The sequence below is a fragment of the Scyliorhinus torazame genome, chromosome 14, assembly GCF_047496885.1.
Source record: "Scyliorhinus torazame isolate Kashiwa2021f chromosome 14, sScyTor2.1, whole genome shotgun sequence".
NCBI lineage: Eukaryota > Metazoa > Chordata > Chondrichthyes > Carcharhiniformes > Scyliorhinidae > Scyliorhinus > Scyliorhinus torazame.
The window spans coordinates 191,497,206-191,517,366 of record NC_092720.1 but is presented as its reverse complement, the minus strand read 5'-3'; the positions used below and the strand labels follow the sequence as shown (position 1 = coordinate 191,517,366).

General features: G+C 44.3%; 1 protein-coding gene across 1 annotated transcript in view; it reads left to right on the top strand.

The window, feature by feature from the left end:
• The window catches only part of LOC140389101 (uncharacterized), a 306,705-nt gene that overhangs the window by 205,747 nt on the left and 80,797 nt on the right, over positions 1-20,161 (top strand). Inside the window, exons 38-43 of the mRNA XM_072473261.1 lie at positions 5,137-5,160; positions 9,200-9,220; positions 13,331-13,366; positions 17,171-17,197; positions 18,319-18,354; positions 19,477-19,500. Of these exons, the coding sequence (XP_072329362.1) occupies positions 5,137-5,160; positions 9,200-9,220; positions 13,331-13,366; positions 17,171-17,197; positions 18,319-18,354; positions 19,477-19,500 (168 nt within the window). The remainder of the gene's footprint in view (positions 1-5,136; positions 5,161-9,199; positions 9,221-13,330; positions 13,367-17,170; positions 17,198-18,318; positions 18,355-19,476; positions 19,501-20,161) is intronic.

The window sequence follows — 20,161 nt, the reverse complement described above, 5'->3', positions numbered from 1 at the left end:
TCCACCGGGCAAATATGACGGTGGCGAGGATGAGCACGTTTTTCGGGGTAGAAGATAGATGTGCGAGGTGCGCGGGAACCCCAGCAAACCACGTCCACATGTTCTGGGCATGCCTGGAGCTCAGAGGGTTTTGGCAGGGGTTTGCGAATTCAATGTCCACGGTGCTAGGAACACGGGAGGAGCAGAGTCCAGAGGTGGCGATCTTTGGAGTGTCAGAAGATCCGGGAGTTCAGGGAGTGAAAGAGGCCGATATCCTGGTAGCCCGGAGATGCATCCTTTGGCGGGACTCGAAGCCCCTGAGTGTTGAGACCTGGGTTAGTGACATGGCTGGGTTTCTCAGGCTTGAGAAGATAAGGTTTGCATTAAGGGGGTCAATCTTGGGGTTCTCTCGGAGGTGGGAGCCGTTCGTCGATTTTCTCGGGGAAAATTAAAATGTCAGCAGAAGCAGTATTCCAAAGGGTGGATAGGTGTTAGATGGTTGTGGTGTGTGAAGATTGGGTCGGGTGGGGAAATGTTTATTTTACCATGTCAATGTCATTGTTATTGTTTTTGTTATTGTTATAAAAATTTGCAAATACTTTAATAAAAATAATTTAATAAAAAAGGAAAGCTATATAATGATATTATTCACTGCATGGAGAAATTAATACAAAAGTTGGGAAGTTATGCTCCAGTTGTACAGGGCACACGTGAGACCACATCTGGAGTAAAGCTTACAGTATTGTTCACCCTAATTAAAGACAGATGTAAAAAATGCGTTTGAAGCAACATAGGAAATGTTTACCAGACTGATGCGTGGAGTGGGCATGTTGTATTATAATGAAAGGTTGGACGGGCTAGACTCAGTTGCAGCTTAGAAGAGTAAGAGCAGTCTTGATTGAAACAAATACGATTCTCAGGGATCTTGACAGGGTGGGTTTGGACAGGATGGTTCCACTTTTGAGAGAATCCAGACAAGAAGTAATTCTTTTAAAATAGGTGTTGCCCATTTAAAACGTAGACTAGGGATTTATTTTCTCCCAGTGGATGGTGATTTTAAGAACTCTCTTCTTGAAAAGGCAATTGAAGAAGAGTCTTTGAATATATCTTATGTCAGAGGTGGAAAAAATCTTGGTGAGCAAAGGGTTATAGGTTACTGGAGTTGGGGGAAAATTGTATAGATGAAGTTGCTATCATCATCAGCCATGATCTTATTGAATGGTAGAGTAGGCCCGATGTGCTCAATATGATACTCCTGCTCCTTGCTCGTCTGTCATGACTGATACCTTTCATCTTTAAAAGTTTCTTCACACATTCTCCCACACATTCTCCTGAATGTGAGTCAGCATGCTTTAAAAATGGAGTTATGGGAGGGCGGCCCAATCACGGCACCGAATGAAGCATACTACTAAAACGTTATTGCACTTATAACCTTTCATTCGAAAAGAAAATTCAGACCTGGTCATAGGCAGAAATGTGTGCGGTCTTCAAAACAAATTATTATTGCAGCATTTTACTTCAGTAAATCTGTTCAGGTTGCACAATTCGGTTAGAAGAAAGGAGATGAAAATTCCGTCCACAATAATCGATTAGGAATTCAATTCTGTGAAATGTTTAAGATATTTATCCAGATGGGGAAATGTAACATGACACTAAAGAAGATTAGAAAATAATTGTATGCAACTGAAAGCCGCTGGTGCCAACACCCTTACAAATCATTCAACGAAGCCACTCGAAGGGGGTTTCGAATTAAACAATGGGACAGAAGAGTTTTAGAAATAAGAACAGGCATGACAATAGTGCGGAGTAGCGATACGAGCAATGGTAACTAGAGTGTGAAAGAAAGGGACAGTGCGTGAATAGCATGAAAGTGCGCCAGCAGAAAGGGTCAGAGTAGGGAAATTGGAAAATGAAGAGAATTGACATTCTTTACCTGAATACACACATAATTTGTGACAAGATCGATGAAACGACAGCAGAAAGACAAATATATAAACGGATATGATGTTTACAGAGGTGTGATTGCAGAGCGACCAAGGCTGGGAATTGAATGTTCAAGGGGATCTGACATCGAGGTAGAGTGGTAGGAAAGCAGAAAAAGTTGGGGTATCTAGGTTACTAAAAGGCGAGGTCAGGCCAGTAGTGACAAATGTAGCTTGGTACATCAAGATGGGAAAGCATAGAATCCCTACAGTGCAGAAGGAGGATATTCGGTCTACACCAACCCAATGAAAGAGCATTCAACCCATTCTCCCGCCCCATCCCTGAAACCCATAACCGCACCTAACCAGTGGACATTAAAGGACAATTTAGACTGGTCAATCCACCTAAACTACATATATGTGGACTGTGGGAGTAACCCGAAGAACCCGGAGGAAATCAAATAGTCACGGGGAGAATGTACAAACTCGGCACAATCACCCGAGATTGGAATTTAACCCGGATCCCTGGCACTGTTAGGCAGCAGTGCTAACTACTTGCCACCATTCCGCAGTACTACCCACAGTGTCACCTTTCTGCTTACTGTTTGGTTGTGGATAAGAAGTAGGAAGGGAAAGACCTAGCGGACGGCAGTGGTTTATACCAACCCCCGCTCCCCCCCCCCCCCCCTTCCTCCTCCCCAATTAAAACTGCTTATGTGTAATCAGGCAAGGATCTCATGATAAAGAAAACTGCAAAGAAGCGTATTCATTACATTGGAGAATTTGTTGTTTGATGGTGAGAAACTTGGTCTAAAAACTAATGTATTAAACTTAAGTAAAGGTAATCACAAAAGTATATATACTTTTGAATGGGAAATAAGTTAAAAGATAGGACAGTAAAAATGCAGTGAAAATATTTAAGATAATATTTCACAATTCTCAACCAAGATACATCTCATAGAAAAAGAGATATTCTATGATAGGTATTCGCCCTCAAGGAGTAACGTAGGTTAATGGTAGTATCAAACTGAGAGAATGTGAGTCCAATGCTTTGACTACTGGTTGCAAACAAGAAGACAGGGATTTATTTAGAAACCAGCCAAGGATGACTTAAAAAAGTGGGAAAGTGAGAGCTGGGGAGTAAGCTAGCAATAATATTTTTAAAGCATTAAAATATTCAAATTTCATACAAGAGGAAGATAGTAACTTAAGTAAAGATTGGCCTGTCAGATAACGAGAGTGTGATATTATCAGTGTGACAGTTCAACTGAAACGAAGAAATTGCACCGACTTGGAAAAATGCATTCTGTCTCTTTGGTAGATAATACTGAAAGATTCCAAGTATAGTAGCAAATCAGCTGTCTAAAGGGAGGGAAAAACTTAAAGCCCTCACTATCTCAGGGGAAAATAAATCAGGACACCAAGTAGGATTAAAGGCCACCCAGTTCCCTGGACCTTATGGCCTACATTCTTGAGTCTTAAAATAACTGACTGCATAGAAAATGGATGAATTGGTTGTAATCTAACAAAATGGCATAGATTCTGGGCATGTCCAAGTGGATTGGAACCCCACAAATGGAGCCCCACTGTTCAAGAAAGAAGGGGACAGAGAGTCTGTAAGTTTAGGGCAGTTACTTTACCCATCCACATCTTTGGGAAATGTTAGAATTCATTATTTAAAACGTTGTTATGGTACATTTTGAAAATCAAAATACCTTCAGAGTCAATGTCGTTTTATGAAAGGAAAATGGCCTATTACAAATGTGCTAGATCTCTTTGTGAATATCACAAGGCAACTAAATAGGGGGGGGCGGGTAGATAGAGTGTATTTGTTTCTCCAAAAACAATTCGATAAGTTGCCACATAAAAGTTTGCTCACAAGACAAGAGAGCCCGTGGTGATGAGGATGGAAAGTGAGCAAACTATTAGTAAACGGTGAGTCGAAATTAATAGATCATTTTCTGGTTGGCAAACTGTAACAAGCGGAGCTACACAGGAATGAAAGCTGGGACCTGAAATATTGGCAATCGAAATTAATGACTTGATTGAAGAGATCGAATATAATATAGGCAACTTTTCTGACCATGTATAGGTTGAGAGGAATAAATACATGCTGTCAGGCGGACACATAATGTCTTCAAGATGATATGCATACATGATATGGGTGGGCAGACGTTTGGCTGATGGAGCACAATGTGGGAAACATGGTTGCCCATTGCAGATGAGGGAAAGCAAAACATTATTTCAATGGAGAGAGGCAACAGAATCCCGTGGAACAGCAAGATCTGTTTATCTTCAAATCTGACACCGACAACGATGTCATGATGGTACAATAAGTATCTAAAAAGGCAAATGAGAATTCTGGCGTTTATTGGGGAATGGGATAAACTAGGGAGGTTTTCTTACAACTGTTAAATTAATTGGTAAGACCAAATAAAATTAATTTGTCCGCTTTTGGTCTCCTTCTAAACAAGGGACATGCGTACATTGAAAAGCGTACAGAAAAGGTTCACTGAATTGATTCCAAGGAAAAAGAGGCTGTGCTATGGGGCAATGTTAAGGAGTTTGGGGCTGTATTCATGGAAATTTGGAGAAGGAGAGGTATACCATTATTGAGTGGTATCAGATCCTGGGGATCCTTAACAGGGAAGGCAACGAGAAGGTTGGGAAACTCTTGGGAAACTGAAACTAAGGGATTCAAAATTATGTAATTAGTTAAGACAACGATGAGTAGGAATGGTTTTTCACAGCGAGCCATTGATCATGGGAGCTTTCTGTCTCAGAGAGCCGTGGAGCCTCGGTTATTAATTTAATGCTGACGTCGAACTATTTGTGATCTACAGGAGAGTCAAGGCTTATGGGGCAGGCAGGAAAGTGGATTTAAGGCTATAACTCAGATCCTCCATGATTTCATTCAATGGTACAGTAGGCTCGGGGATCAAATTATCTGCTTCTGCTCCTATTCCTTCCATTAGTATCTTTTAGTGAATATTCGGTGTTACAGTTCATCTAATTTTCGCTTGTACTATAAATGGGCCGGGCGTTGAGGGGCTGCCAATTTGATATGAACCCGTGGCGAGCTGTCGCTGAAGGCAGGCCTTCGCGTCCAGAAATCGGTTTCCCGCTTACTTGACAGTCCGCATGGATGGTAAAATATTTTAAGAATCAAATTCTTGTCATTTCAATGCCCCATTTTTTTTGTGGTTTATTCATCATTTGCATTTTTTCCATATAGAGCTTAAGCAACTCAAGAAACAAGGTAAGAGAGGAAGAATGGGTACCGTGGTTTTTAACATTGTGAAACGTGCTGAAAATCGCAACTGTTTAGGGTGGAGACATTGTCAGATAGAAACGGGTGCCGATGTAATGGCATAAAGAGAAGTTCTATTGTCCAAGAATAGTGAGAGTAGAGGTTAAGGTTTTAAAGGATGGCCTAAATTAAGGATGGACATGCTAAACTTTAAATAAACATTACTTCCTCGGATAATTAATCAAAAAACAAAAGAGATTTTAATCAGAGTACAGTTAACACGTCTGCATAAAATAAATGGAAATGGAAAGGTTATGATTACTTCCAGAAAATATCACTATAAACAGAGAGTCGGTTATCTTTTTTAAGTAGTTAGGATTTCAGGTAAATCGTTCGAAATAGAGTTTTTAAAGTTGAGCATTAAGTCAAGGCTGTGAGCTAAGCGTGCAACTTTACTCGTTTATAGTGCATTCTCTACGTTTGTTGCTGTCATTTCCTTCAAAAATATGAAGAAAGTTAACATTTTCCAGTTCGATTTGCGTTGACTACAGGTTTTTCTTTCAAAAATGATGTATATGGTAGAAATTGCAGAGCTCCTCTCCTGATAATGGATTCCAATAGTTTATACAGAATGAAAGTCCTTATTTTGAGCATTCCAAATTGGTCTCATTGCAACCGATGAGGAGTTTCATGGACTGCCTGAAAAGTGTTTTCTGATATTACATTTACTGAAATTGATATTACAAACAGATCTGGTCAGATCAATAAAGGAAGGACACTGCCGCAATTGAAAGCATAAAAGCAACCGGAATGATTGGGAGGCGGTCAGATCATGAGGATCGTTTCTACCAATTGGTCAAGTTCACGTTGCGAAGTGGAAGGTTGCGTGATAAGCCAGTTGGCAAACTATCGAGCCCAATTTAACGGCAAAGCGCTGGTCCTTCGCCTAACATTTTGAAACATCTTTGATAGTCAGTGCGCCATGGATGTCTCAGGCAATTGGTTCCCAAACGTTTCCACCATTTAGGATTATTATTGCCTCATGTCATGCAAATTAATTGACAGAGATTGGTTGTCATTGATTTAGCTAGTCTTCATGCCCACTCTTTGGGGAATAGTGGGCGAAGGATTTCCGAACTGATTACCAGCCCTCGCCCTCTTGGCAGACAAGTTCTGGTGCTGGAATCAAACGCTGGACCTTCGGATTCAGCCGGAGAGCTGCTACCACTGCGCCGCAAGGCCTCATTATTGATTGCTGTGGTTAGCCAACAACTGTATTATAATTATTTCGTGCAACCAGCAGGATGGCAGCAGATGAATTGATGTAATTTGACTCATGTTTACTCTCGTGATGGTAAACCAAATTGGGAAGCTCTGCAACTCTGTTAATGTTTATGCAACAATTTCTTGCCAGTCTTTGGACAACAATGTAAATATCCATTCAAGTGAGGCAGGCTCATACAGAATATATACTTTTTTGATCAAGTTTAGGATTGGGCCAGTATTTATTCCCTATCGCCAGTTGCCCTTGAGAACTGTGGCAGTGAAGTGCCTTCTTGGAAACGTTGCTGATAATGTGACTTGACTGCACCCACGGTGCTGTTACGGGAGGGAGTGTCGGTATGATGAACCAGAGGCAATGAAGGAATGGCCGAATTATACAAATTCAGGGTGGTGTGTGTTCCTCTGTTTACTTGCTATAAATATGGTGGTTACTAAGGTCGCCTTTCTTAATCCTAATTGTGAGTATGCTTTCAGAGTCGCCAGGTATCTCTCGATACAGCCACAAGGTTCAACCCGAATACCAATCAAAGAGCCAATACACCAGTTAGTTAGTTCTAAGTCAATCCTACTTTATTTACACACAGTATGATTTACTCATGCACAATAACACTACAGGCTAAACTATATCTACCACTAACACCTATACTTAACTTCGGGTGCCCACTTAGGTCAGAGGAACAATGGCCGTTGTTCGGATCTGAGGCTGTTGGGTTCGAAGAGGTAACAGGAGTACAGCTAAGGTCGTCCGTCTGGTAGCAAGCGTTGAACTTGAACTTAGTTGCTTCTGGTGGTGCTGGTGGAAGGGTCTCTCCGCTTGAGAGCCAAATCAAAGAGGCTGAACCTTTCGCCGTGGTTCGTTCTCACACTTGGAGGGGCTTCACGCGCTTTTAGGTGGACCTTAAACTTGGTCCCAATTAATTGGGCAGCTTCTCGATCACTGCCATCGATCTAAGCCAATAAAGGGGCGGGTGCCTTGATGGCTCGGCGTGTCCTAGGTGGCCGTTGGACTTGCTTTGTTTGTGTCTTCTGGTTGCAGTAGTGGCGTCGGAATGTCTGAGTCAGTATAGGCTACCTGAGCACTCGTTCTTTGTTTCCCGGAGATGAGCCATCAATATGTAAATCGATCCAGAGTTTCGGTTCCGTTTGCAGACTGCCTTCCAAATATATATTCAGGCTCTGTGCCTGCTTGTTGCTTTGTATTTTCCATTATTCCCTACAGGCTCTGCGAGTATCCATTTTGTATACTGAAAGTGGCCATCCCAAATGGCTACATGTGTGACTTGGAGGGGAACGTACAGGTGCTATTGGTCACATGGATGTCAAGGTGATACAAATCTCGAGTTTGTAAGGAGCCCTGACGTGCTGATCCAATCCATGTTTGAGAGGACTTGCATCGCGGCCAGGGTGTGACAGTGGTTGAGGGAATGAATCTTTAAGGTGGTGCATGGGAAGTCATTTAAATTTAAATCGTTGTTTTGAACTGTGTGAAGAGTCTTCCCAGTTTGTTTATGGAGACACGTGCAAAACCATACAATAATACTCACATTCCTACAAGGTTCCAGCAGAATTGTAATAAACCTCCCAGTGAAAACGGTGAACAACCAAAACGCCTGGAATCAGTGAACTTTCGGGTGAGCACTATAATGGAGTGAAAAAGGGAATATCCTGGGTACAGACTAAACTGGGAGGAGTCACTTGATCTTCCGCATCCATATAAAGTTCGTGACTTTGAGAAGACGAGGCCACAAATGTTTTCCATAGTGGGGGGTGACTCTGGAACTAGTGGGACATCTCTTCAAAATATGGGGACTCTCATTAAAGGTGGGGTTGAGGATCTTCCTTTTCCCTCATAAGTTTTTCAACATCTCTTTCGCAGCGCAGTGGAGACAGGTTCATTGCATATTCTCAAGGGAGAAACATAGGTTCTTAACGAGGAGGTTAACGGTTATCGGGGTAGAGGAAATGTGAGGTGAGGGCCACAATGTGATTAGTCAGGATCCTATTGAATGGCGAAGCAGGGTGGGGAAAGGGGAGGAGGGGGGAAGGGGGGAAGGAGGAGAGGGAAGTGTTGTCGGCGACGAGGAGTGTCGATGGGATGGAGGAGGGAAGGGGAGTGGGTGTGGGGTGGGGGAAGGGGTGGGGTAAAGAGGGAGGGGGAAGAGTGTAGGGAGGAAACGGGTGGCGAAACGCTCACGCCTGCACTGAATTCCTATGTTCAAAGGAAACTATAGTTGAACTGAGAACTCAGCAATTCAAATTCCCGAGGTGTGGCGAAAATAGAAAAATTGCAAATCGATAATCTCTTCTCCACCTCGTGTGATTTTCCACTCTGTTGCCATTTCCGCCGACCATCTGTTGAGACCCTGTCTCTCAAACGGAAAGTTGCACCCCACTGTGTTTGAATTGTTTAGACCGACTAATTGATCGAGATTTGTTCAAAGTTCCCTTCTCATCAGTAGAATTGCAAATCGGGCAGTGTGCGTGTTAAAAAGTTAACCTGCCACTGTCTATTTACTTGCCCGCCCCAATGATCAATTTCAACCCCATCTGGTAACATGTAATACTCAGCAAGAATTAATACTTCAGCTCCATATCTGTATCTGGCGTTCACTCGAATGCAATCAAATTATTACTTTTGTGTTTCCCCTGCGTACTTCGAAAAGTCAAAAGAATGGAACGAAACACCTGACATCGAATTTGCTTCTGTACATGCTTCATCCCTTCTGTTCGACAAACCTTCAAACTTTTTTTGTCTCCCTTGCAGATCCAGGGGTCCCAGCTGGAGGTGAAATTATTAATTTACAAGCAAAATACTGCGAATGATGGAAATCTAAAATAAAGATCGAGCATGTCGAAAATGCTCAGCATGGCTGCCAGCATCCGCGAGAGCGAAACAAGAGTTTTTGTTCCAAGTCGATGGTCGTTCACCAGCACTGGAAAAGCTAGAGGAGCCACAGGTGTTAAGCGAGCATGGACGCAAGGACAAAGGAGGAGGGGAGTCAATTTCACTGAAGTTCAGCGATAGGGTGGAAGACACATAATTACAGAGTTATTGCAGACACATCAGTTCTCCCAATGAGCATTATGACATAGTGCCATTCCCCTGACTTTTCCCCACAACCCTGCACATTGTTTCTATTCAAATAATTACCTACAACCACCTTGAATGCCTTGAACTTGCCTCCACCGCGCTTCCAGACAGTGCATTCATTTGCCGATCGAATCGCTGTGTGCAAAAGCTTTTCCTCATATCGAATTTGTTCCCTTTGCGAATCACCTGAAAACCGTGCTCACTCGTTTTCGATCCTTTTACAAGCAGGGACAGTTTCATCATATCTATCCTGTCCAGCGCACTCATGATTTTGAACATCTCTATTAAATCTCCCCTCGACCTCTCCGAGGAGAACAGTCCCAACCTGTCCCATTTAGTCTCATTAACAGTAGTTGAAGCAGGACATATTAAATTACATAATGGTGCGAGAGGAAGGAGGTGGTAACAGGATAACGGAGGAACAAAATGTGGATCCAGAGGAGTTGTTATTGGAAAATGCAGCAGCAACATTCACAGCTGCTTTCGAATGGAAAACTGAATGCAAAGGAGATCGTGTCAAGTTGTTCAACTCAGTATTGAGATTGGAAGATTGTTTACCCAAGAGGCACCTGAAAGACATACTTCCCAACAATCAACTATACAGATTTTCTGTACAGATTTTCTGTACAAATTTTCAACCTCCCCTCCCCTCACCACCCCCCCCCCCCCCTACTGAGCGACGAACAGCTCCTCAAGCACGGTCACAAACATCTCCCACCTTTTCTCAACCCCCCTACTGAGCCCCTGAACTCATACTTTTTCTTCTCTGACCACAGGAAGTCGTACAGGTCTCTCAAACAAACCGCTACCCCCGGTGGCAATGCCGACCGCCGCTCCAGTTAAATTCTCCGCCATGCAATCGGAGAGGCGAAGGCCACGATATCGGCCTTCCTGCTCCCCATGAGCTCCGGCTTCTCTGAAGCCCCATGTATCGTCCAAATCTTCCCAATTTACCGCAATCCACAAAACATGTGAGTGTGATTCACTGGCCCCCGCCCACAGCTCTCCCACTCATATGCTTCTCCCTGAAAGAACCCACTCATTCGCGCCTGAGTCATATGCACCCTGTGCACCATCTTAAACTGTATCAAGCTCATCCTTGGACAAGAGGAGGTCCCGTTTACCTTATGCGGTGCCTCACTCCATACTCCGCAGTTAATCGCTGCTCTCAATTCCGCTTCGCATTTCTCCTTGATCTCCACCATCCGCTCGCCTCCCTCCACCCTCAGCCACTTGTATATATCCCCAATTCTTCCCTCCACTTCCACATCCGGAAGCAGCAGTCATTCCAACGGGGTGTACCCGGCAACATAGGGAACGCCTGCAGACCTTTCATGCAAAGTCCCTAATCAGCAGATACCTGTACTCCCTCCCCCAAATCGGATCTACCATCTCCCTTAGCTACTCCAAACGGCGAACGCTTCCTCCAAATACAGATCCCTCACCTTGACCAACCCCACTTCCCTGCACCTCCTGTATACAATATCCACCAGCGCCCCACATCCCCCACCTGGCTGAAACCCATGATGCTCGCACAGTAGCGTTAGCACTGACATCCCTTCCACCCTAAAATGCCTCCGCAACTGATTACATATCTTCACCGTGGATTGCACCACCAGGCTCCCTGAATACCTACTCGGAACCACTGGCAACGCTGCCGTCACCATAGCCCTCAAACTAGACTCCTTACAAGATTCCTCCTTCATCCTAACACACCCGACCCCTTCTCCTTCCCACCGTCGCCGCGTCTTGTCCAAATTCACCGCCCAATAATAATGAAGCAAGTTTGGCAACGCACCCTGCCCCTCCCCCTCCCCCCATCACGCTGCTTCTGCCTCTGTAGAGGCACCCTCGGCACCTTCCTCACCCATACAAAGTCCGAAATGATCGTGTGTACTTTCTGAAAGAAGGACTTTGGTATAAAGATCGGGAGCCTGAAAGATAAACAAAACCCTCGGCAGAATATTCATTTTCACCAAAGATAAAGTGTTGGAAACTTTCATGACGCCTGGCAGCATCTGTAGGGAGAGAAAAGAGCTAACGTTTCGAGTCCAGATGATCCTTTGTCAAAGCTAGACGTCGCCACTTGGACCCTGCTGCCAATGTTAAGTGCAGTGCTTCCCACTTCTTAAGATCTTCCCTGGCCTCCTAACCAGCTTCATTAAGTTCTACTTATCGAGCCCCGTCCGTTGCCTCGTACCGGAATGCCATTATACCCAAACCTACCCCTCACTACTGGAAATGGCATCCCCCTAAATTAGCCTGTTGTACCAGCTCATTCACAGGGAAAACCTCGCTTTTCCTTACATTCAGTTAGTACCCTGAGAAACCTCCCCAGCAGGCCCATAATCCTTCCCATACCCTTCAACGGATCCGAAACATACAGCAAGAGGTCATCGGTATAGAGCGACACCCGATGCTCTCTCTCCTCATAATTCCCCACCAGTCCGCCGGCACCTTGAGAGCTATTGCGACCAGCTCTATGGTCAGCACAAACAGCAACAGCAATAACGGGCACCATTGTCTCGTACCTCTGTGTAAGTCAAAACTTTGTGAGCTCATATCATTCATCCTCACCTCGTCCTTGGTGCCACATACAATAATCGCACCCATGCCACAAATCTAGGCCCTAACCCAAACCTTCCCAAAACCTCGAACAAGTACCGCCACTCCATCCGATCAAATGTCTTCTCCACGTCCATGGACACAACCACCTCCGGTATCAGGGCCCCCGACGGATTCATCACCATATTCAACAGCCGTCTTATAATACTTGACAGCTGCCTACCCTTCACGAATCCTGTTTGATCTTCTGCCACCACCCCAGAGGCACAATCCTCCATCCTCCCCACCAACAACGTAGCCAATATTTTTACATCCCTGTTCAATAGTGACATGGGCCATATTCCACCAGGATCCTTCCCCTTTTTCGGGATTAGTGTCATTACTGCCTGCGTCATCATCTCTGGCAACTCCCCCTTCTCCAGTGGTTCGTTAAACACCCCCAACAGATCTGGTGCCAGGTGAGTTGCAAATTCCTCGTAAAATTCCGCTGGAAACGCATCCGGCCCAGGGGCCTTCCACGACTTCATACTCCCGATAGCATCTAGCATCTTCCTCAGCCCCAGGGGCTGCTCCAACGCCTACCTCTTTGCTTCCTCCACCTGGGTAAATTCCAGCTCGTCCAGAAACTGCCCCACGTCCCCCTCCTCGCCGTCCGGGTCCGCCTCGTAAAGTCCCTGGTAGCACTCCCTAAACGCCTTATTCATCTTCCCCTGCTCCAACATCACATCCCCAGCCCCAGTCGCTATCTTCAATATTTCCCTGGACGTAGCCAGCCTCCGCAGCTCATGAGCCAGCATGTGACTCGCCTACTCCCCATATTCATATTGCACCTCCTTTGCCCTACGCAGTTGACCTACTGCCCTCTCCGGTGTCAGCCTGTAAACTGCCCCTGCAACCTTTTCCTACTCGCCAACAATCGATAAGAATATTCGTTGTATTATCATTCGTTTCAAATCAACTCATTAATCTGGTATTATTGTTCAATGTCTTTATATACCTGCCGGATGAGTGAAGGAAAATACTTTAATGATGCAGCGCGAACTATTTTTTGCAATTTGTAGATTACTTTGTTATCCTAATTTACCAATCAATTCAGTCGTTGACCTCTGTGAACTGTGCATAGAATGGTGTGGCAGACACACATATGAGACGTCACATTTAAATTCTCAGTATATATTAAATGAGAGGACGGATCAGGCTAAAAGGTAGTGGATTAAATGGTTTGAATCTGCTTGACAGATTATGAAAAACTGAAACGAGATTTAGAAGATAAAGGTCAGTAACTGGAACCACTCCAGCTTTCGTGTTGATTTCAATAGTAGTCAATAAATTCTTGTCGTTTTGGAACTACATTTCCCACTAAAATGCTATTTAATGTTCATTGAAGGGTGGAGTATCCCAGAGGCTGCCTTCTTGCAAAGCTTATTCAATTCGGATTCGGTTTTCTAAAAAATCCCTAGCTCGAACATAATGGTGAGAATTACGCCTCAGGCAATAGCTCAAAACGGACCGAATCGGAGCAGCTGCCTGCTTTACCCAATGCCTTGCATTTAATAATATGTTATAAACGAATGTCAGGCGCTGCGCAATGCGGGCGTATATACTCAAATTGTTCCTTTAGCGTGAAGCCCTTTTTCACAGGGACTTTGCAATGAGTCACTTAACCTTTACCTACTTAGTCAAACTACTCTTAAATGTGCCCAGAGCTGGGACTCGTCAACGGCGGTAACATGAGATACAAAATTCCAAAGAAAATCTGAAGAATGGGTAAGAGACAAATGTACATTGTAGATATTTATTACGAGACCTAACAAGGTACATCTGGAATTCATCTTAGAAAACGCAACACTAGTGGTCATTGGGGAAGATTATCCTGCGAACTATAGATCTGTGCGTTTGATGGCTTCAGTCGGTGCATTCACGGCAGATAATCCTGAAAGAGGTATTAATGAATCAATAAACGAGTAGGAACTGATAAAAGAGGATCATAACTGTTTTACGGGATGAAATACATGACTGGAAAATATGTCAGGCTTCTTGGGGAAGATAAATCTATTACATTACGTGTAATGTTACATAGGCCCACTCCTATGGGAAATGTTCTTGGATTCGCTAGCAAGGGGCACCCTGCCTCCAATGCTGAAACAGGCTACGATATTGATGCAAATACAACAAATACCCGACGGAATGCGGATCTTATAGCCCTATTTCGCTACTCAATGTGGATGCGAAGACACTCGCAAAAGTCCTGACAAAGAGACTGGAGAACTGTATATCAGAGTTGGTCGCAGAGGACTGGACGTGTTTTGCCAAGGGTAGACAGCTAACTACGAACATCAGGCGGCTGCTGAATGTAATAATGACCCCTCCGCGGAGAGCCACAGGTGATCGTCTCCCTGGACGCAGAAAAGGCCTTCGAAAGCGTGGAATGGCAGTAACTCATCGATGTACTGGACCGGTTTGGGCTAGGGACGGGTTTCACCTCCTGGCTGAAAACCCTGTTCAACGCCCCAAGGCGTGTGTTTGAACCACCATCTCTGAATACTTCCAGCTGCACGGAGGCACAAGACAAGCATTCCCACTGTCCACGCCCTTGGTCGCCCGGGCAATTGAACCCTTATTGATCGCTCTGCAAAACGCAAAAGGCTAGAAGGTCCCTACATAATCGACAATACCACCACTGGCCAGCCACAGCTGACGGGGTGGAGGGATGACTATGGGAACCTAACATCGAATGGGTGCGGTTGGAGGAGTCCTCCGTCAAAGTAACGACTCTCTGGAACCATGGAAGCGCTCCCATCTGCCCCGGCAAACTACACATCCTGCCCAGTGCTAGTAGCTACATTAAGGACTTGGAACGAGATGAGGCAGCACTTCGGTTAAACCGGGATGTCCTGCATGGCCCCCATCTGCGGTCACCACAAATTCCCACCAGCCATGCTGGGTGCCATCTTTAAAAAATCAAGACAGGATGGGGAGATGCTAGCGGTTCGGAACTTTTACCTTGGGGACACGGGACGAGCTAATGGAAGACCCGGAGCTACCGGCAAGACAGGAACTCCGGACCCTTCAAATCAAACACTTTCTCCGCAAAGAGATGATGAAGTGCCCTAGGGCCCCCAGAGACACTTTCTGAAGGAGTTAATAAATACGGACAGAAAGGAGAGGGGTATTGCGGGGACATCGACGGTCGACTTCTGGAAAGGGCAAGGATACCACTGGACAGAGCGAGGCAACAATGGGAGGACGACATCGGGTTGGAAGTGGATTTGGACTCTGGAGCAAAGCACTAAGTCGGGCTAACTGCACCTCCTCCTGCACAAGGCTGAGCCTCACGCATTTTAAATTGGTACGTAGAGGACACTTAACCACAATGAACAAGTTCTTCCGGATGGTGGAGGATAAATGTGAACGGTGGCAGGGAGGCCCAGCCATTTACACCCACATGTTCTGGGCCTGCCCCAGACTTGTCAGCTTCTGGACAGCCTTCTTCGAGGCGATGTCCAAGGTTGTGTGGGCATGGAGCCGTGCCAAGAGTGGCAGCCTTCGGGATGTCGGACCAGCCAGAACTGCATAGGGAGGAGGACCGATGTCCTTACTTTTGCTTTCTTAATCGCACACCGGAGAACAGTGCTCAGCTGGTGATCAGCAGCACCTCCCACAGCTGCAGACTGGCTGGCAGACCGTCGGAATTTCTTACCTGGAGAAGATCAGGTACAGCATCCGTGTATCAGAAAGCATGGGGGCTATTCATCAGTCTGTTCCAAGACCTGTCGAGACCAATCGCAGATAGGAAGAAAGGAGGGAGCGGGGACCGAGAAGTGCATACAGAATGGAGCTGAGCAGATGATGGGTGGGGGCTTGTAAGGCAAGGAGGGAACCCCTGGGAGTAGCAGGAGGGGACACCGGGAAAAAAGGAGGGAAGGGGTAGGGAGACCACCCCCCTGCTCCTGCTCCCATCAAACCTACAAAGACAACAACAGGAACCGCAAAAGAAAGGAGGGCAATACAGCAATATGGCATCCAGGGCGAAATGGGGTGTCAGGCTACCAACGGGGGAGGGGTGGCGAGTTAGAGAGAGCAAGGAGGGGGAGGCAAGACGGAAGGAATATATGTAAAATCTGTAAATAAGAATCGTCATACCCTGTGAATATCAGGTGCACTATGTGTTACACTGATACACTGTAAAAACTGGGAAATGCCAATAAAAATTATTTTAAAAAGGTTACTTAGGTGCAAGTTTGCAAGAAGTTTAACATCGTCCCGTCCAATTCACAGAACGTCAGAATGCGTGGCGGTTCCGACTTTGAACAAGAAACAGGTTAAATAGGAAATTAAAATAATGGATTTAGAGAAAGACGTACAGGAATGTAAGAATATAATTCATTTAAGGTTCCTGCGTTTGCTCCCTGTTGGCCTCTCTATTTCCGGCAGATGACTTGGATATATGGGCTACCAGGAAGGAAAGGCCGTAAAGGACAGAGAAAGACTAATATTCACTAATTGCTTCTTGGCTACGAAGTTTCATGCAATATTCAGAATGGACAAATTAAATCTCTGGAGGCTGAGGGAAGAATAACCAGTAGAAGTATAAGATAACTAAAAACAAATTACAGTACACGGCAGAAGAGTAAAATCGGCGTGGCTCAGTGCTAGCTCACTGAAACAACAGAAGTTTACAAGCAAAACTGAATTTTGGAAAACGCTTATAAACTACAGTTGAGGATGTGGAGATACCGGCGTTGGAATTGGGTGGTGAGGAAGGAGTAGCGCTCCGAAAGCTAGTGACATCGAAACAAACCTGTTGGACTTTAACCTGGTGTTGTAAGACTTCTTACTGTACAGTTGAGGAGATACCACGAAAAAAACCCTGTCACGATACTCGTCTTAATAGAGCCTTCCTTTCACCTTAGTGCAGCCACTCGATGTGACTCAACGAATATTATTCATGTGCTTCTGTTTTATGTGATTAATTTGATTTACAACTAGCTTTTCTATTCCAAAGTTTGCTGTTACGTAGTCAGATCCTTTTCTCTAATTGACTCGATTGTTACATTAGCTTGTGCATCTGTCTGTTAGATCGAGCACTGGATCGGAAAGACGCAGGTAAAAAGTCGAATCCTATTCGAAGCCTACTTACCGTAGTCCAACGTTTTACTTATTGCCTCAGTTGGGATGATAGATATTGCTTTCTAATGATGGGTGTAAGTCTACTCTTTGCTACTCTATCGAGCATTTTTCTCGTATTTTCTTCAAATATGATTTTCCTTTACTTCGATATGTTTCCACTGGTTATTCCACTTAAGCTAATAATTGCAATGTGCATCAACTATACCAGTGGATTTTTGAGATTTGTGATGAATTGCTCCTTTCAAAGACCATTTTGGAGACTAAACTCCTGCTTCGTGTTTTCTTAAGCCTTCAAAGTTTGATTGCTGGTATTCGTTTTCCTCGAATAAGTGTGCATCGTTTTCTAGAATGGTAGTAAAAAGTCAGCAATACTTAGATAAATTTCTGGTAAGCTAAGTCCTTGAAATACAACCAATCGCAACGCTCCCGACTGTAACCTGGGCCCAAAACATCACACTTAACAACGCCATGTGATGTAAGCGGGCTCATCCATGGAGGATTTCAGATTTGTTTCCAAAGAGAAGAAATTGAATATTATTTAAATGACGAAATAATATTGAAACCCGGGGTAATGCTCTCGGGATTCGGGTTCGACTCCCATTGCGACAGATGGTAAAATTTGAATCGAATTTTAAAATCTGGAATTAAATTTCTGATGGCGATCATTAAATCATTGTCCATTGTCGTAAAAACAAAACCCATCTGGTTCACTAATGTTATTTAGGAACAGAAATCTGACATCCTCAGATGGTCTAGCCTCTCTGTGACTCCAGACCCACAGCAAAGTGGTTGAGTCTGAAATTTATTTTGGAATGAGCGAGCAAGTCCTCTCAGTGCAAGGGCAATGAGGGATAGGCAATAAATGCTGCCCCTGCCAGGGACGCCCACATCCCTTAAATGAACTTTAAAAATGGATGGCGGAGCAGACCCGAATAGCCTACGGCTGCTCCTCTGTCTTGTGGTCGTACGGCTCAAGTTCGGTCTGTGGATGGCGAAACATTCCAACACAGGGGCATCCTAGCACATTCAATTATTTAGAAAGAACGGTTTCCATTTTGCAGTGATCTAATTCCGTTCATGTTTATCCACGTCATTAGAAATAAATTCACTGAAGGATCGCCTCCGGGAAGCTGGTAAGGATTCGTCCTGAAATATTCGCTGCAAAGGCAGTCTAAAATGTTGACTGCAATCAATACAGAGAGTCATGCATATTAGGATAAAGCTGCCAGGCAAAGCACTGCCGCACTGTGAAATGTCATACTGTAAGCAATGCTGGCAAATAAATTCTTCGTAGCTCTTAAAAGAGAAATATTTGAATGTGAACAAGAAAATTGCCTTGAAAAGGTATGAGCATTATGTTGGGTTGTGGAACTGAAAGCATAATGCCATCAGAGAGCAGAGGCTGTATGTAATTATACTGTAACCGGCCTGTCGTTGAGGGGGTTAGGCGGGCAGAGTGGAACGCATATTTATTCCCTGAGCAATAGTATTCCTATTGAACTTAATTAACAATTTTTAAAAGCGGACAAGGTGCAAAATCAGACTTGGAATCGAACTGATCCCTTCCCAGATAGGTCAGATGAAAATAGTCCTGTAACTCGGATGTCATTAGCATCTGCCATTATAGACCGTTCGTTTCCTGTCAACTTTTCGTCACTTTGAAACTCCTGTCTGAAACCCGATGCAATACATGTTCTCCCCCAGCCACTCCCCATGCATGCAGTTGTTCGAGTGCTACCTTTCTCCATTGGTTCATTGACCAATCACAACGGCGCTGAATCTGAAACGGAACGTGCAAAATCAAGGCCCTTGGTAAACTTTGAAACGCAAATTTATTCTACGGTAAACCTGTAGATTTCAGAAGATAACGATTCCCACAACACCAGCGAATGTCTTAAGACTCAACACGTCTCCCTTACATCATCGGCCGCGGAGCATTTCTCCACAGAATGGAGATATATGCGAACTGATTTAAATCCACTTGGTGCGCTTTTGGTTCACCTGCCCTGTGAAAGGTGACAAATTCAAACCGTCCAGCAGAAGTGAAAAGCAGGAAGGGATCTTCCGTTCATCTGGAGGAATGTAAAGATAATTCTTAATAAATTATTTTTGATAGGTTAATCTGAATCCAAAGAGTCATCGGACTCTTTTCTCTTCGACAGATGCTGCCAGGCCTGCCGAGATTTTTCAGCATTTTCTCTTTCGGAATCTGAATCTGATTCTGCTAATGCCGTTCAATATCCTTAATATCACAGAAAAGAAATCTGGCAGGAGCGAAGGTGAGTAGTCAAATGTCTGTATCAATGAAACAGCAAACTAATTCATACTACGAGTGGTAAAGTATACAAGCTGGTATAATTTTGACTCATTGATTGAGAATTCACACTTTCCCAATATGCGTTGAAGCAGAAAATCACCCTTTTGAACAATATAATCTGCTCTGTATATAAAATTAATGGTCAGCATATTAATAAGCATGAATTGTGGAAAATAAAATAATATTTGTATCAGTTATTTTATAAGTACAAATAAACATTTAATGTTCATCGCACAGGAGACCTTAATTACCCGGCCATTGAAGTAGCAGGCGAAATTAGCAGTCAGGCAAAAGCCAACAAGCAGTTTACAGAAAATCCCAGAAACTTCTGAGAACAGAGCTGGAGACAGCATTTCAGGTGGTGTTGAAGGACGGATATCATCTCTACCAGTGTAGCACACCAACTCTACAGATCGACATGACAAGAAATCTACATGTCAGCCCACATTTTCCGAATTGGATCACCGAGCATATTGCTACAAATATATAAATTGCACAGCTCCAGGTCCGGCTTTGTAATGATCAAGGGACCGAGAAGGCAGTTGGTCATTGGAGACAGTGAGACATGCACTCAGTTGTTTTCCTTGGCGAATTGATACGTGCAGATAATCGGGATGGCACTA